General features: G+C 41.1%; 2 protein-coding genes across 2 annotated transcripts in view; one reads left to right on the top strand and one right to left on the bottom strand.

Annotated features, from left to right (window-relative positions):
• Positions 1–11718, top strand: part of SLC18A2 (solute carrier family 18 member A2) — a 28136-nt gene extending 16418 nt beyond the window's left edge. Inside the window, exons 9-15 of the mRNA XM_036385193.1 lie at positions 2418–2513; positions 5391–5469; positions 5717–5768; positions 6183–6246; positions 7384–7503; positions 8289–8422; positions 10208–11718. Coding sequence (XP_036241086.1) covers positions 2418–2513; positions 5391–5469; positions 5717–5768; positions 6183–6246; positions 7384–7503; positions 8289–8422; positions 10208–10318 — 656 coding nt within the window. The 3' untranslated portion in view covers positions 10319–11718. The remainder of the gene's footprint in view (positions 1–2417; positions 2514–5390; positions 5470–5716; positions 5769–6182; positions 6247–7383; positions 7504–8288; positions 8423–10207) is intronic.
• Positions 11719–12901: 1183 nt separating this feature from the next.
• Positions 12902–18309, bottom strand: part of PDZD8 (PDZ domain containing 8) — a 52395-nt gene continuing 46987 nt past the window's right edge. The window contains exon 5 of the mRNA XM_036385829.2: positions 12902–17490. Coding sequence (XP_036241722.1) covers positions 15296–17490 — 2195 coding nt within the window. The 3' untranslated portion in view covers positions 12902–15295. The remainder of the gene's footprint in view (positions 17491–18309) is intronic.

The following is an 18309-nucleotide window of genomic DNA, read 5'->3' on the forward strand; positions in this document are numbered from 1 at the left end:
AATCCCCGTGGATTATCAATGGGATTAAGGGGAGCACTTGGGGTCTGCCTCCCAGGACAGAGGCTGCCCAGTGCTGGGACAGTGCAGATGATGTTCTCTGACCTCAGCCTCTTCTCCTTGCTTTATTTCCCTTGCAGACCAAATTTGGTTTTGTCAAATGCCCTGGTTTGTGTCAGAGGTGATGCCTCACAGCCTGTGCCATCAGTACCCTGACTAGGCAGAAGAAATGTCCCTGAGATGTTTATTCCCTGCTGGTGGGAGCTCAGGGAGTGAAGTCAGGTTCATTCCTGAAGCCAAACCTCACTGACAGGGATTGCAGCAAAATCAGTGCTACTGCCTGACAAAGCTGCATGACAGACAAGTTGCTTTAAATGATCAGATCCAAAACCCAGAGCTGAGGCAGGCATCACCATGAGCACACCTGGGAAGGTGTGGGACAGCTTTTCACTGGGTGCCTGCTCTTTCCCAGGAAAATGCCACTGATGTCTGTGGCACTCTGCCAAAACTGGGGGGGTTCTTGGCTCTGGAGATGGGATTCAGCTGGAAGGCAGCAATTTCACACCTTCTGGCCAACACAGGACATTTAATCCCATCCAAGGAGGAAAAGATGTAGGATTGATGCCCTTGACACATGGCACTTTAAAGTAAGGTCAGCTGCAGGCAAGACTGAGGAAAAAAATAATTTGTTTTCTTTTGGGGAAGCTTTGCTGAGGTAGCAGGCTCTTGGGCTTTGCCCTGAGATTGCAGAGCACAGCTCAGGCTCTCACTTTTCTCTTGGGGCACATTCTCCAGGTCTGAAGCACCTTTATCACCATATCCCTGAGTGCTTTGGCAAGCTCTGGGGGTGCTTCCTGGCCTAGGGAGAAGCAGGTGCCACAACAGTGTGCAGGCAAACCTGTTTCTCCTTCCTTTGTGAGCTTTGTTCAGAACAGAATAAACTGAACAGAATAGAATATTTAATTAAATAGAATATTTAATTAAATAGCAAAGCCTTTGCTATTTAAGCTGTCTTAGTTAGAATGGTCCTGCCTCCTCTGGCTGCACTTTGTGCAGCCTGAAATGCTTTTTCCAGCATCAAGGAAGCTGTTTGAGCCTGGCTGACTTTGTCTTGGGAGAGCCCCAAGGTGTTTAACTGGGGCTCCTCACAGACCCACTCTGGGAGCTTGCACCCAAGTGGAAAGGTTGGCTCTTGTCTTTAGGGCAAAGCAGTGCTGAGCTGTTGCTCCTTGCCTGGGGAAGGGAGTGAGCCAGCTAGCCAGCAAGGTCATTTCAGGAATAGTCTAATATATTCTGACAGCTTTGAGCAAAGAATGACATCAGTGCTCATTTGATTTTGAACCTTGTGATGAGGAACTCCCTGTGAGAGAAATAATGTCTCTCTGACCTCTGAAAAATACAGCTTTTTGTTTTAAAAAAGGTAAAATTTGTATAGTAAATGACTGGAAGAGTCTAGAATCTATTTTCCTGAAATTCAGAGGTTGTAAATATTAGGAAGAAAGGGAACACAAGTCTGAGGTTGTCACTTCCAGCAGTGATTCCCAAAAGCCATTTAAAGGGATTAGCAGAGGGGACATGTCCTGTTGCCCTGCATTAAGCCTTGAGTGCCTGAGGGTCTTTGGAGTAAGTGTGAAAGGCATCTTGGATCCCAAGAAATGCCATGGGGTTTCTTAATTCCTGCACTGGAGCTGAAGTGCAGCACTGAGGAAGGATGAGCACGACCCACACCCACTGCTGTGGGGCAGAGCTGAGCTGGCAGCCAGACTGAACCAGCACTTCCCCCTCTTGTCATCCTCTGTGTCTGGGCTATTGAAGGTCCAGGGATTCAAAAGAGATTTGAAATTCATAGGGCTGTGCAAGCTCAAAGCCAAAGCCACGCTTGCTGCCCCAGTGCTGCCTGTAGGATCTCCAGAGAAAATCCCCATTTTTGGGAGCAGACATCCATCCCTGGGCTCGTACCTTGGTATTTCCAGGATCAAGACCTCCACAGGCTGTCATGTGAGGCAGGATGAGCTCTCAGGTGGCACAGGGTCAGAGCCTGAGCCTCTTACACAACAGGGCTCTGCTATTGCCCCAGGAGGCCAGGTAAAGACCAAGTGATTGCAGTTTTAGCTAATCATTTGTACAACAGACCTCGTGAACTTTCCAAATGTCATCAAGCTCACTGCAAACTTTCACATTATGAAATAGCTTAACCTTTATTGTAGAATTTCTAGGAGAATAGAAACATATAAAAAGTTAGCCTTCAGTGATTTTACACTGTGTTCTATTTAATGTTAATCACCATCTGACACATGACAAATAGGGCTGTAAAAAGTGCAATATTTAATGTAAAAGCATCCATTCTTTGCATGGCGGTTTTTTTAAAGTCAAAAGAAATAATTACTACTATTTTTTCCCCCTCCCCTTCTTTCTTTAAGGCTCAATCTGTTTTGCAAACATGGCTATTGCTATGCTTGAACCAGCTTTACCCATCTGGATGATGGAGACCATGTGCTCAAAAAAATGGCAGCTTGGTAAAGTACAGTGCACTGTTTGCATCTCTATGTTTTGTCTATTGAATGTCTGAGTTCTGGTCCTGTTAAAGATTATTTGCTTCAGGGGGGGTAATTAATATTTTTTTTTACATTCTGTAAAGTGTCAGTGTTAAACCTGCCCAATTACAAACGCTGGTATGTAAGAAAAAAAATTACACAGTGGGGTGATGCTATTGCAATAGAGGCTCCTGTAATGGGCTACACTCAACTACTGAATCCTTTGAACTATTTTTCAAGGAAAGATAGTTGTAGGCAGCCTCAGGACTGGGGCTGATCCATCTCCATTGGGAATCCCAGCACTGCTGTGGATGGTGGCCAGGGCGGCTGCCAGGTGCCTGTTGAGCTACAGAGCCAGCCTTGCACAGCAAAACCATTTGGCTTTTTCCCTGTAGGGAATCCCCCCTCAGTGCCCAGCTGGAGGGACTGGTGTGCAGGCACAGAGGTGTGCAGCAGGTGCTCTGTGCTTGGTGCAGGGCAGGTTCCTGGCAGCACAGCCTCCTCCTCCTCCCAGCCTGCTCCTGCCAGCATGTGCAGGAAAGATGGACTGCTGCTCAAAACGTGGACATGAGGAGCACTTTCCCTTGGCATTTACATATTTGGCATCCTTTAGTGGTTACTTAATCGTCCCTTTCAACAGAAAGCAGTGGGGAGCCCCACCTTGGACCTTGTTATGAGTTTTAGCAGGGACGCAGCCTTGGGAAACCAAGTCCCTGGGCAAACAGGGAGCATGGTCCAGGCATCCATTTGCACTCCAGAGGAAAGTGGGGCAGGTAATTTCTCTTTGAGGTGAGCAAGAGCAGGAAAAAAACCACCAGAAAGTGGATTAAATTCTAGTGAGTGACAAACTGTATGTGAGAGGTTGATGTGAATCTTCTTAAGTGGGCAATGCTCAGCCTTCATCTATCTCTGATTAATTTAATGATGTGGTCATGAGGGTATTTTTTAATATCAGTGGATAGTTTGAAAGAAAAAGGAAAATCCTTCATGAAAATGATGTTCAGCTGATATCCCTGCTCTGTTTTAATGTACACATTACACCCCTATAGAAAGCACAAACCTTAGTTCTAATTAATGCTGTTGAGATCTAGAGTGGCCACAGATGCAGTTCTTAATGAGTGAACCTTTTATGAGTTCTTAATGCTGAACCTGGCAATAACTTCTAACCTGTAATACAGCAGAATGAACATGCAAACTTAGGTATTTTGAACCTCAAAAAGGAAAAATAGATATTGCCTATCTACCTCCCTCACCAGTTTCATATTACTGGTGCAATAGAAATGAGATTTACAAATCTCTTCATTGAACAGAGGTTACTAGAAGGAAAATATCTATTTTAAATTAAGACTAATTTAACCCCTTAATGGTACAAGTAATTGACTCCATTTCACTCAGTCTGATTTGACAGCATTAATTAAAATTTTGAAGCCTCTTAGATTGTAAATTGAACTGCAGGGTTTTAAGCAAATTATTATTTTATGCAATTGGAAGCCGGCTGTTTGAAGCATGATCTGAAGAAGGTGTAAAGTACCTTTATTTGACCAATGGATATTACTGTGCATAAGGCTTATTTACAAAATTATGGCTCTGCCTCAGTGTACCACAGCTTACAGACCAACCTGTGCAAGTCTTATTTAACAAGACTTTGCAGTACAATTTGTCTTTTCCAGCTGTCAAGGTCTGCTCTGTGTGACCATTTGGTATAACCAGATAGCTCCAAGCAGTACTGAAGTAGCTGTGGTTACACAGGCTGAAATTAAATATTTCCCCAGCACCGCCACTGTAACCCACAAGGTTTTTAATCACAGGACATTGCTGTGCTAAAAATTACCTCTGGGTGTTTTTTTTCTCATGAATATATCAGAGAGATGGGAAGGAAGATGGATAGGCAGGAAATGAGAAAAGCTCTGTTGTCCTGGTGAAAGATGAGGAGCACACACACGTGAGGCAGGGCTGGGACTGTGAGCCCTGACACCACAGCTGATTCCTGAATCTCTGGCTGGGTCCTGCCCTGGGACTTCTGTGTAAGGAGAGGATGAATCCTCCAGTACAGACTGAAATAACTGGATTTTAAACCAGAGATGTCACCAGCAGCATCTGCTATAGATACAGCCGCTGCTGTGGCAACCTCAGGGATAGAAAAGCACTGCTGGTGCCAACAATGTGTTTTTCCAAGTGGAGATGGGAAATGAGAGAGACAGAATTTACTCAGGTGTCCTCATCTGCAAGCTATTACAGCTTTAAAAATTTTTATTTTACTTAAAGCAATATGTAATTAAAAAAAAATGTTGGCTAAATCATTTTAATACTATTTTTAATGGTCTTTTACCCCTACATTATTGATACATGCTTGACCAAGGGCCATACCACAGCACTACAGACCTGCCTGTAACAGGAAGCTTAGTGGCATTGCCAGGCTCAGAGGGGGACTGTCACTGGCAGAGCCCTGCTGTCCCCTCGTGCAGGGGATTCACCCACCCTGAGCACCCTGGGCTGGCTGCATGTGCTGGGCACGGGCTCCATCAGCCCTGAGCTGCAGCAGAGCTGCTCTCCTCGACCCATCCCAAAGCTTATTGCAGTCAGATATCAACTTTTGGCTCTTTGTTGTTCTGTCCTCTCTCCCAGACCAATTCTTGTATCATAATGCTGAAAAACTCTTTTTTCAAAGGCATCAGGTTGCTGCTGCATTTCACAGATGATGTCCTTGATTTCAGGAAGAGGCTGCAACAAACCGGATATTTGATTCTTTGAGCTCTATTAGATGTGTCCAGATCAAAATTGCAGTGTCTGGCATTTATTAGTTTCTTCTAACACTTCCCTGAAATCCTTGCTGATAAAACCTTCATTCATATTTTGCAGGCGTCGCTTTTCTTCCAGCCAGCATCTCTTATCTCATTGGGACGAATCTTTTTGGGATACTTGCACACAAAATTGGAAGGTATGCTTAATTTAAAAATACTAATCACCTCCCAGTCTCTTCATGTACTATTTCCAGTGTTTCCCAGGGCAGTTTATTGATAGTGGAAATTATTAAAGCTTGTTCTATAGGAGAAAAATTGCTTTTTTTTGAACACATTGCTACTTTAGCTGTTGAACTCAGTGCTTCAGACATGGCTTTGAAACATTCAGGATCAGCTCTAACATCTCATTATCACCATCTCTGAGTGATGTTTCTTCTTTGGTAGGTGGCTTTGTGCTTTGCTCGGGATGCTGATCGTGGGAATAAGTATTTTATGTGTAAGTAGACAATCACACATCTTTTAAATCATGTGAATGTTGGTGTGCTCATCTTCAAATATGTGCTGTTCCCATGAGAGTTTCATGACATGTTATTAAACAATGTGTGGTTAATGGGTTCCAGATCAGAGTTTTGAGTGCTTTCCAATTTCAGTGCTTCAATTATTTTTAGAAATGATGACTCTGAGAGGAGCATGCTGCTCTGTTGAGCTGTCACTCAGCAGTTTATAATAGTAACTGTGTCAGTGGTTTAATGGCACAGTTGTCTGAAATGACAGCTCAGAACAAGGATCAGACTCTCAGATCTGCACAAAGTGGGCCACAACTACTTGGAGAATTTATCTCAGAAAAAGAAGCTAACCTCATTAGCATGTGCAGTATGGTGTAATTAACTGCCTGAAATTTCCTTTGTAGGTACCCTTTGCTAAAAACATTTATGGGCTCATAGCACCAACTTTTGGAGTTGGATTTGCCATAGGTAAGAACATTTGCAATGAGTTCTTACAATCTGTTGTTTCTGTAAAAATGATTTGATATGAAGTTACACAGAAAATCAGGTTTTTTGCTATTCTGATCTAACAGCCTGAGCTGTGGCCCAAACTGGCAGGCAGAGCAAGAAGGAATTAAGGGACAGTGCTTAGGGAGTTTGAACCAGGCTGCTTTAGACCAGCTGGACCCCCAGGCTGTCCAGAACTGCTCCATCAACCTAAAGAGACCTTTCAACCTGTCCATGAATGTAAATGTTGTTTTTAGAAATGCAGCTGTTTACTGCCCCAAACCCACAGCCTTTCCTGCAGAGGAAAAGGATTTATACAGTCATTTCCACTGGAAAAAAGAGGCTTAAATTGTTTGTACACAAAGGGGAATTCCCAAGATCACACACAGGTACTCCTCAAGTAACGTGTGTGACTTTCCTTACCCTGGGCTGTGCAGTGGGGACCCTGCCTTGTTTTCAGTGCTTGGTGCTCAGCAAATGTCCTGGGGCATCTCCACACCAGGGATGTGCAGTGAGGGGAAAGAAGCTTCAGGAACAAATTATCTTAGCAGTTTTCTGAGCTGTCTGTGCTGTTTCTTGCCAGAAATGAGGGTGTGTACCAAAAGACATGATAAAAACACTGTAAATCATCTTGGTTGACTGGGGGCAAATGCTGTCTTTTAGGCCTTCAGTCAGGATAGGTTCACACCAGATATCTTCCCCCTAATTACTCTGCAGGGAATGTGGGGTGGGAGCTTTGCTCAGACACTTGGTGGGAAGTGTGGATACACCCTCAGCTCCCATCTCCCCTGTCCTCTGGCAGGTGCCACGTGTGCCTGTCCACAGGTGACCCCAGACACAGCAAACACCATAAAGAGCAAAGCTAGCACAGACTATTTTTAGACAAATCTTGCTGTGTACACCTCTATACATGTCCACACATGACCTCAGGCACAGCAAACACCATAAAAAGCAAAGATAACACAGACTATTTTGTGTTATCTTTGCTTTTTATATGTAAATCTTGCTTAGTTATGAACAAGCTGCTTTTTGCACCCCTTCTTAGCACATCATTCACCAAAAAGGGTTGAAAGAAGGGGAGGAAAAGGCAGCAGCATTTTCCTGGAATGTGTTTTGCAGGGATGGTGGACTCCTCCATGATGCCAATCATGGGCTACCTGGTGGATCTGCGCCACGTGTCAGTCTATGGCAGTGTGTATGCCATAGCTGACGTTGCCTTTTGCATGGGTTTTGCCATAGGTAAGTCCAGCCTTCCCCTGCCTGGAAAGCACAGTTAAGCAAAGCAGGAATCTGCTGCAGTGCCAGCTGTGAATCCCAGTGGGGCCTGCAGATTTTATGAGAGGAGGTTCTTATTTTCTGCAAGAAATCAGAGCGGGGGGAATTGTGTTTGGCATCCGTTCCCCTCCCCTGCTGCAATTTTTCATTATTGAGTTAACAGGCTCAATTCATGAGCCTGAAGGTGTCTGTGAAGGCACTGAACATAAATGGGATATACTGAGGAAAGAGGACCTTGGAACACTTTAATACCACAGCTGTGCTCCAAGGGTCTGTGGGGGAATCACTCCCCCCTGACCCCCTGCCTCCTTGAGAGCACGACACAGCTGCCCTCAGGAACACCTCAAATCTCCCCAAGGAATGTGGGCTATGGAGCCAGGAAAGTTTTATGATTATGTTTAATCATATTATATCTTTTTATATAATTTATATAATTATATGTAAATTTATATAATTTCGTATTTATGAAATTTTATGTATTTATATTATAGAAAAATTTATAAAATTTTATAAATATTATTATATATAAAATTTATATAATTTTATATATTTATATATTTTTATGTAATTATATATAATTGTGTTAAATCATAATTATATTTATGTTTATAATTACAAACACGTCTTTACATTCCTCCAATCTGTTTGTAAGATGGGGGGTTTGTATACAAAATTACTTGTATGCAAAATATGCTGCTGCAAATGTTGTGTCAGAGCAATCTGCAGAAAAGGGTTTTTATCTGTACAAGGTCCCTCTGCTGGTGGTGCCATTGCCAAGGCCATTGGATTCCCATGGCTCATGACAATTATAGGAATTGTGGATATCATCTTTGCTCCCCTGTGCTTCTTCCTTCGAAGTCCACCTGCCAAAGAGGAGAAAATGGTAAGTGCAACTTGGTTTCTTTTTTTTTTTTAATTTTGTTTTTTTTCAGTGAAACAAATGATAACTTATATTTGCATCTTTGCCTCTAAGTTCCTCAAAACAGGACCAGCTCATGTATTTCACTCTCAAGCATTAACTTTGGAATGAACTCCCCCTTCTTTCTATGTCCAAGCTGTATAAAGGCAAACCCTTTATTAACTAGATGTTACAAAGTCACAAATTTGATTTTTATGAAACAGGGTCCTGCAGACATTCCTCTGCACCAGCATATGCTGTGGTGGAGTCAGTAGAGAATTCATTTCCCTTTTCCTTTAGGAACCAGAACTCTTTTGGCCAATTGATCAAATTATTCCTTGGTGCGCCTCAAACTGGTTTTTCCCATAGTCCTCTGGGAAAAAATATAAAAAAATATTCCACAGTATATTGTGAATCATCTTTTTTCTTCCTTCTCTTTCTTCATACATTTCACCTATCCCTACAAACTAGTGGCTCCTCTGTCCAATATGTACCACAGGCCTTCTCTTTTTTTTTGAAATATAAATTTGCCAAAGACTTATGATCTGGAGCACTCAGTGCTCCCCAGCCACTGTAGGGTGTGTAAGAACAGTGTCACCATCTTTAAATTTAGCCCACTCAGCACTCCATCCTTGCTCTTCCCCAAAAAGGCTGATCTGGGCCCAAAATGTAGTTGCTGGTTGTTTATTTGGGTGAAAAGAAACTAATTTTGCATGGCCATGGTCTTATTCTGCAGCGGCACCTCTCTGCAAGGTAAGGACAGCACCTGATGCTGGCGCCGCTCACTTTGTGCTGGCAGAAGGTGGAAAATGGAATCTTGCTGCAATAATGGTGTGTGTGAGGCCAGAGACCTTCTGTTTGGCTCATGTTTGGACTGCAGAATCCCAGTTAATCCCTTGTCATGACCTTTGCTGAATGCACTGGTTTCGTTTGTTTTGGTTTTTGTACATTAAATAAGGCTGAGGAACAGAAAGGAAAAAAAAATCAGCTGCTCTTTCTTGGCAATATAAAATTTATCATGTACTTCCAAGGGTCTCCCCTCATGGCTCCAACACCTTCCAGCATCTGCCACCTCTAATATAGCTTTAAATGCAAAATAGCTCCTGTTCCCAAAGTGGCTCATGGCTGTAAAATGACGTACAGTTCTTTCAGGTTGGAGGAGAGACAAAAGGAGGGTCCCAACATTGTGGTCTTTGCATAATTATAACCCCCAAACTTATTTACACTCAGCAGGAAGAACACTACACAGCTGCTCCAGAGCTCCTTGGGAAATTTCAGCCCAGAAATTTTAGTATTTTATCTGGCTCTTACCACGATTACCACTTTTAGCTTGCCATGGGTGTCAAGCACAGCATAGGGACCACCACTCCTGGCATTATCCTCAGTTTTGCTGTTCTGGAACTCCATGGAAAGAGGGGGGAAAACAGTAAAAGAGTCCTACTTGAAGCAGTAGGACTGCTCTTGATCATTCATCCAGGTTTTAATAGATGGAAATCAATTCTGGGAGGGGTAAACTACTGTCTCTGCAGAGCAGGTAGATGTATTTCAATAACACCTGGGCTGAAATACTGGAAATAGAAATTTTCCAGAGCTGTCTTCAGCACTAAGATCCCCCCTCACACAGACCTGAGGACCTAATTTACCCTAATTGCAATCAGTTTGGGGTCTGCCTCAAGGGAGGAGAGGTGAATCCCTGAGTGCTGCATGCAGCCCCAGCCCCAGCCTCAGCTGGATGCTAAGCAGAAATACTCACACTCTCTTTTCTTCCAGGCAATACTCATGGATCACAACTGTCCTGTGAAAACAAAAATGTACACCCAGAACAACATCCAATCCTACCCCATAGGTGAAGAAGAGGAGGAATATGAAAGTGATGAATAACAGAAAAGCCATATAACATATTTAGGTGTACAAAATGCTGTGGTTCATGTGAAACATCTCATCCAGAAATAGGTTTTAGCTGTACTGTACATTTAATAGTGAAATGGTCAGAGAAACCAAAGGTATATTATTTATTGGTGACTATAAAGCAGACTGCAAACCGCCTTATGGGGGGAAAGAGCTTTTATAGACCATTTGTATAGTGTTACTCTTTGTGTATTTAATTTTTTTGAATATTACACTCTATTTTTTATTAAATGTGTAGTATAAATCTGTATAAAATGTGAATTTTAACTATTTGGTTTTTAAAGTCACCTCATTGACAGTCTTTCATATTTTATTTGAAGTCATAGGTTACTGTCCAACTTGAGTCTTTCTTATTTGATTGGAAATTTTAAAAAGCAACCCTCAAGGAAAACCCATCCAATTTGCATCCTTTTAAGTGACAACCTTGTAAGTGCATTGAGAGGAGCTGGAAGTCAGAGTGTGGGCAGCACTATCACTTTTTTCAACTTCAGGTCCTAATAATATATACAAAAAACTAAGTAAGAGGCACAGTTTCTCTGCCAGTTTAAATACTGCCTTCTCCCTGAACCCCCAGCGTTGAGGAAAACATGTTAAAGAGATGAGTGTATTTGTATTATTGGTATCTAACAAAGCTTTAATCAAGCAGTTGTGCAATGTGAAGCCCCCAAACACTCAGCACCAGGTAAACAAGTGGGAATGAACATGCAGCGTTCCTGTCCCTTAGCAGGGAATGTAACAGCATGAGGATACTTTTTGTATTTCTATCTTTTGGATCTTTTAACAGATTTCATATTTATTTTAGTTTATTTATCTTCAGTGAGTGGTTAGGAACAGCTGCAGTATTACAGTATTCAGTCTTAGCATGTACTGAAAGTGAGCTGCTAACTGGAGCAGTTCAAACAACTCTTCTACATGCATTTACGTATCCATCTAAAAATTCAGTGTACATTTTTTTTAAATGAGTTCCAATACACTCTTTGCTTAAGAAAATGGAAGAAACAGCCAGTTTGTTGCCAATCACTCATAACATTTGGGGACACAGCCCAATACAGGTGAAGTACTGTATTAGGCAGTCCCTGTCTGCACTTAGAAAAAACAAGACTTGTAAAGAAAGCATTTTAAAAACAATCCCAACGTCCTTCTCGGCCATGGTGTATAATTTCATTTGTAAAATGAAAATCTTGATGTGCCTTCTCTCATGTAATTGCAGATGTTTTATGTACTACAGCATAGATACTATGTTTACATATAGTTTTGTAAAGCGTATATACTATGGTCAAAAAATATGAAAAATATAGTGGATCAGACTTCAAGTATTGCTCTGTCAATAATTATGCATTCAGAACACATCAAAATAAAGTTATCTGACAGAAGTTCATGATCTATTGTAATAAAATGAAAAAAGGATTAAAAAAGAACAACCCCCCTCAGGATTTGCCTTACGCAGTGTGCTTTACCAGTGGGGAAAGCTGGCAGGAAAGCATTTCTTAGAGCTCCTTCAGAAACCAAGATTCTGTCTCATGATGAATTCTTCACCAACACCAAGTAAGTAATAATTGTGCAGACCAGTGGCTATTTACATCAGGCTCAGATTTTACTGTGATTTGCACACTGAAACTTTGTTCCAAGAGATGTTATTCTACTTAACCTCACTGAAGTCTTTTGGTCAACATCAAGTTGTTAATCTGATCAAATTTGAGACTGAAATACCAATGCAAGAATTCTGAATTATTACAGGATGTGTTCATCCTTTTGCCAGCTGATCAACCAGTGTATTTCTTGAATTCACCAATATATGATTCAAACATAGCAACTCACATTTTTTTAAAAGCACAGAAAGGCCTTCTTCATGGCTTGGTTTTCAATTTTTGGGTACATCAAAACTAAGGAGGAGTTTGCATTAATCTGCAAGATGAGTATGAGGAGGAGAGCCAAGGGGAGAGAAATGGATCACATTCCTTTTCTACAGCTGGTGCCAGTGCCTGCTGGGCCTGAGGGAGCAGCATCTTCCCAGGAGTTGCTGAGCAGATCAATGCAGTGGCTCCCCTTCTCTTGCTCCACTCCTGCTCCACCAGAAGAGGAAGATTAATTAAAATCCACACAGAAACTCATGTTTGTAATCTCTGTGACACCTTTCTCCCCACTCCCAAATAAAAACTTAGCAGCTGTTCAGGATTTTTTGAGTAATGAGTAACCAAACCTTTTTTTGGTGACAGTCAGGAAGAAATTTTACTCAGAAAATACACAAAAATCCCCCTTCTGTACTGGAAAAATGTGGATTTTTCCTATTTTGTATATTTGTATCTGTGTCAATTCAGGTGTGACAAAGACACTTCATTGATTTGCTTCCACTATTTATTCCTCCTCTGCAGCTGTAAACTTCCACAGATGCTTTGTTTCAAATTTCTCACTCCAAATAATCCAGTTATCAGTAGTTTTATATAATGCAAAATGTGCTTCTCCCTCCCCTGAAGATCCTTCCTTTTAAGAGATGGCATAAGATGATAAGCTACTGCAATAGAAGTGCTTAAAAAACATTGACACAATGCAAGGAAGTTGATAATTTAGCAAAACTATTTTATTAAAGCTTATTTTCATGATAAAATAATAGCCAACAAAATCATATTAGGCAGGTCTTCTGCAAATGTGTGTAGCTGCCACCTATTCAGATATCATTAAGTCAAGATATTCTTGTTTTCTGTGGTAGTCTTTATTTTCAGCTATTTACAGTCAAGCATGAAGCAAAGATTACATCAGGAATGTAGTATTACAATTTCCCCCTGGAGATTCACTGCTTATTGTAAATAATGCCAGACAGGAATTCATGTTTTCCTTCTTACCACTAAAATACAACTATTTTGCCCCTTTTCCATTCAGTATATTTAAAAATATTGCACTACATTTAATTTACCTCTTACAATCATCATCATTAGCAACACTTATGTGAGGAAAACGATACCCAGCTTTTCTTACCCACTGTGTTACAGGAGTCAATTGAAAACCATGAATGTGGATTTTGAAATCAGTATTTGCATTGTTTTCACAGCTCCTTCATGTGCACCAGGGCTTAAATGAAGCACTTGGATATATTTGAAAACCTCTGTAGTAGTCTGTAAGAGCAAACACTGATGGCATTGAATGCAGATCACCACCAATGGTAAGCTGCTGAGAAAATGGAGTGGGGAAGTTTTAATATGCATCTCAAGCAAGTACAGGTTAAATAACTTTTAGACAAGAAGGGAAGCTCATTTTGTGCGATTATTTGCTGAAGCTTAATTTCAGAAGTGTGTCACATGCCTGTTTTAGCCTGGATAGTTTTCCATACATCAACTAAGTAGTATCAACTGCCCAGAACTCACTAAAAAGTGCAAGTAGTTGCATGACTGGCAGTAACCATTTTGCTTAGAAGCACAAGCACACTGTCCCATGATGAAAACCACTGCTTCTTAATTTTGCCCATCACAAACTAAACCAAGAAGCAAATTTAAAGGAGAGGTACATTACACATGACCTCAAAAACTAAAGGAGTTATTTTTACCATCTCAAACTCCACTCCCATAAAGGCTTTTTTTTTTTCTACTACCAGCAATACCAGTGATAATGATACGAGTACCTAGCACAGTACCTAAAATAAAGATGATATTTTATACAAAATTTCTATACACAGAAGATGAAACAATGTCTACAGGAAATAAATAAGAATGATGGCCTTAGCCAGGTGATGCTAAGATCCACAGTTTACACATAGCACAAGACCAGACAGTTCTTTTCGAAAGCAGCTGGCTGAATTTCTTCCTCATCTCTACTGACTCACAAATTGACTCAAATAAAACATGTTATATACACTATAAGACATTTTGCTGACAAAGGTGATCCTTCTGCTCAGACTCTATCTTCTGTCTGAGAAGCTGAATGCAACTTACCATGCTATGATTACTCAAAAGTGTCGAGAGAACATTAGTTACTTTGTTTTTTGCACCTTAAGCTTTCCAAAATGATAGTCTGCAGCAAAATATTAATTTCTTTATATTACTTACACCATGATTACATGCTTTTACACAGAAGGCAATGAAACCTCCAACTCTTGTGAAGAACAACTTTCCTTTATCAGGCTATCAGATAATACAACATCACAAACATACGATTTCATTCTGGAAGGCAACGAGCCTCTTACCTTGAAAATATTCCCAATTAAATTATTATGAGATACCAGTTTATACTTTGATATCTAACAATAGTCCCAAGTTCTAAGGAGGATTTTTTTTAGCATAGCATTACTATATTTCGTGTTAAGTACAAACTACAAAAAGTTCTTGTATTTAACAAAAACATGGAAAACAAATGATATGCAATGGTAACTTCAGTAAGTATTAATAACAGACAAAATGAAAGACTTTTTGTTTGCTTTCATGATATGTTTGGCAAAAAATATACAACTACCTAGAAGACATACAATAAAACTGTGATTAACACTTAAAAGCCTGGCCCCTTGGTGACTTCTGAGTCAGTCATCAGCTTAGGCATGCAACAAGCTTATAATGTTTTCATCATACAATGGATACTAAACATCTTGAAAACCCTGCCTGTTTCCCATTGAAAACACTACCTAAAAAAACAAAACAAAAAAAAATACAGAGAGGGGAAGTGGGGTCAAGTAATGCATTAAGGAAACCACACACATTGATGTGAAATGGTAGGGTTACATAATTAGAAAAAATAAAAATAAGTTATTAAAAATAAATTTCCAATATAAACCCCAAAGTGTAGTTTTAACCAGCTACTTTAACAAAATGATGGTGCTGTAGCTGGAGAAGAACCACTATTAGCAATTAACTGTGGAGAAGCAGGACACGCACATTGTACCAGTGTTTTAATTTAATTTGTGTGTGTTTGGATTTAAGTGCAAAGTATTCTTTTAGTCCATTCCTTCAAAGACTAAATATGTAAATATCAGTCTGATTGAGGTGGATCAACAGGTTCTTCTTCTGATATGATGTTCAATGTCGGAGCCTCTGTCAGACTGCCATCTTCGCTATCCACTTCTTCTGCTATACTGGGTTCCTCAAAATCTTTAGTCAGTTTTTTGGATTGCTTCTCTAAGAGCATGTTCTCCAGGGACTCTAGATCCTCAATGCCTGCCCTGTAGTGGATCATCAGCAGCGTGAGGGCCTGCAGTCTCTCACCCGACTTAGCCAGCGCAGCAGAAATCAGGGCTTTTTTCCTCACGTCGGTCGTCTCTTTTTCCTCTTTAACCAGTGAATTATTGTTTTCCAGCTCTTGGTCTATTTCATTCTGCAGCTTATCCAACATAAACTCCAATTTCTGAAAGCGCTCCTCTGTGGGTAAGCTCCTGTAGAGGTCACGGCCGATCTCCTTCACGGCGATGAAGACGCTGTCGTCGAGGCCGCCCTCCTTGCGCACCAGCTTGATGCCGGCGCCCCCGACGCGCTTGGAGGGGCTGCTGGGCCCGCTGAGCTCGGTGTCGCTGCTCTCGTTGTCCGACGTGTTCGGGGTGTGCTTGGGGGAAGGCTCGGCCACGTCGGGGCCCTGCTCGGCCAGCCGGGCTTTGGGCACCTGCCGGAGGTTCAGCAGCCGCGTGCTCGTGTTGATGATGTGCCTGGTCAAACCTGTGGTTCTGTGAGCGGACTTGGCCTCCGAATCGACCCGAGAGGAGGCGGCTGCAGGAGCCTCCTGGCCCTCGGCTCTGCTGCCGCCCCCAGTTCGATCGAGCCGCCTTTCAGCTCCTACACAAAAGGGCGTCTCAGTTAAACATTTTTCTAGACATTTTTTATGGCAAACATAAGCACAGAACATGCACTGCGAAGCTGCTTTAGTCCATACTTTCTTTTTGCAGTAATCGCACCAAGTTGGATTCTGAAACTGAGTATCTTGAAAGTTATGCTTGTTCTCTGTGAGAACTTGTCCCGAGAAATGATCCTCTTTCTGATGAGCATGAGCTTCTTCTTCTAAGTGAGACTCTCTCTCTTTCTCCAGAAATGCGCTTGTATCATCAATTTCACCTTCTTTTAAATATTTGAATTGTAAAGTTATGTCACCGTAACAAAATTTTTCATTGAAACCTTTATGGGTCGTCAAACTCCGCAACGCTGTTCTGGTGACTGCTGCCTTAGGTGTAGGAGCATGCAGCTGAAATTTTCTAACAAATTCCATTGAGGATGTAGCTAGACAATCTAAAGCAATTTCTTCAAGTTTTATGCTTGCATATCCTAAGCAGATAAAACCACCTGCTTTGAAAGGGTCTCTGCACCACAGTGCAACATTAAGGTACTTGTGGTATTTTTCTACTTCAAATAGACAGGAGGATGTTCTCGTCATCGGCCACCGGCCCTGACGGGCTTTATAAGGAATTTCTGGTGACTCCCAGGTTCGATGATCATCACTATCTTTGCTGCTACGTGCATTTTCTGTAAGTCCATCTTTTAATGTATCTTGCTTTGGTGCTGTTACTACTTTCGATACTGCTGGGTCTTCTATCTGATCACTAATTTTAATTAGCTTCTCTGTAGATTTTTCTCCGTTATTTGCAGGGGGAGGTGGCCTCTCTGGTTTATCAGGACATACACTTCCAGTTTCTAACACAGTTTGGCTATCACTAGTAGACAAAGGAGGCTTAATTTGGGGCCTAGGTGGCACAGGAGGCTTAGTACTAGATCCTTGTGACTGTTTACCTGACGGCTGTGGTGCATCTGAAACCTCAAGAGTTTTAGGTGTTGCCACTTTAGCCCCATCTTTTTGTTGTGTTTTGGATGCTGCCTGGTAATTTCCTAAATGCAGTTTTCGATTCAGGATGGGTGATATAGTTCCAAGAGGTTTAGCAGCAGCAAGAATTACTACCGACCGTTTGGGACTCTGAGATGTTGGCAGATCTTCTTTTTGGTCAGGTGCATCACAAGCTAAGTCTTCAAATTCTGAATCAAAATCTCTGCTATCAGTATCAGCTGTTAAACTATTCTGGTCATCTTCTGCCTGTGCCAAGAAAGCTGTGTCCTCCAATTGTCCAAATCCATCCTGCAGTGCTGAGCCATGCTGATTATACCCAACAGGCCTTTCATAAAAGACTAAAACTCTCTCCCCAGCTTGTCTAATCAGCTTCAATACTTGGACAGTTGATGTGATTTTAACACCTATTAAAAAAAAGGACAAACATTATTAGGTTCTAATTATGATAATACTCTAAGTGACCAAAAATAGTCAACAAACACATTGTTGCTCAGTAACAAAGGAAGTCAATTATGACAGAAGAGCTTAATTGAAATGTAACAGATGGATTCTCTCCATTTTATTCATATAAATATGGAGCTGGAAAAAATAATTACATAAACACTCCAGTTTGCTCCTTGTAATAATACTGTAATCTTACATAGTAATGTTGATTTGATATGGAAACAGTTTTGACCTTGCTCTTACTGTAAGTTTGGACTTTTCAGCAGTAGACATTTAACAAAGGACTCAAAAAAGATGGGTATCTTTAAATACAACTATAATTATAACAGAAGCAGGCTAAAATGAAAATCTTTCCAATATGCTAATGAAATATGGGCATAATGCTACATTATCAGTGTGGCTGGAGTGAGCTGAACCATCTTCCTGAGCAGAACTTTCAGAGCCATTTGATGTATGCAAGCTAAAATATCTTAATGAGCACACAGTCCAAATACAAGTCATGCAGGGGATCCCATAAAAATGATTTTTCCTTTGTTCTAAAGCAATCATCAGCTATCTATTCAAAGGAACTGAAAACCCTTTTAAATTACTGGAATATTGCAATGGGGATTTATTTAGGCAGTACCTAAGCAAAAGAACCCATTGTAGATTTTAAGCTCTGGTCTGTAAAACCTCTGTAAAAGGTTAAACTTCCTGCTAGCCCAGTCACATTAATGTTTTGGCTCAGTTTTTTATTGTTTTGTTTTGTTGTTTGTTTGTTCTGTTTTTAATGTTGTTGC

The sequence above is a fragment of the Molothrus ater genome, chromosome 8 (assembly GCF_012460135.2).
Source record: "Molothrus ater isolate BHLD 08-10-18 breed brown headed cowbird chromosome 8, BPBGC_Mater_1.1, whole genome shotgun sequence".
In the NCBI taxonomy this organism is placed as follows: domain Eukaryota; kingdom Metazoa; phylum Chordata; class Aves; order Passeriformes; family Icteridae; genus Molothrus; species Molothrus ater.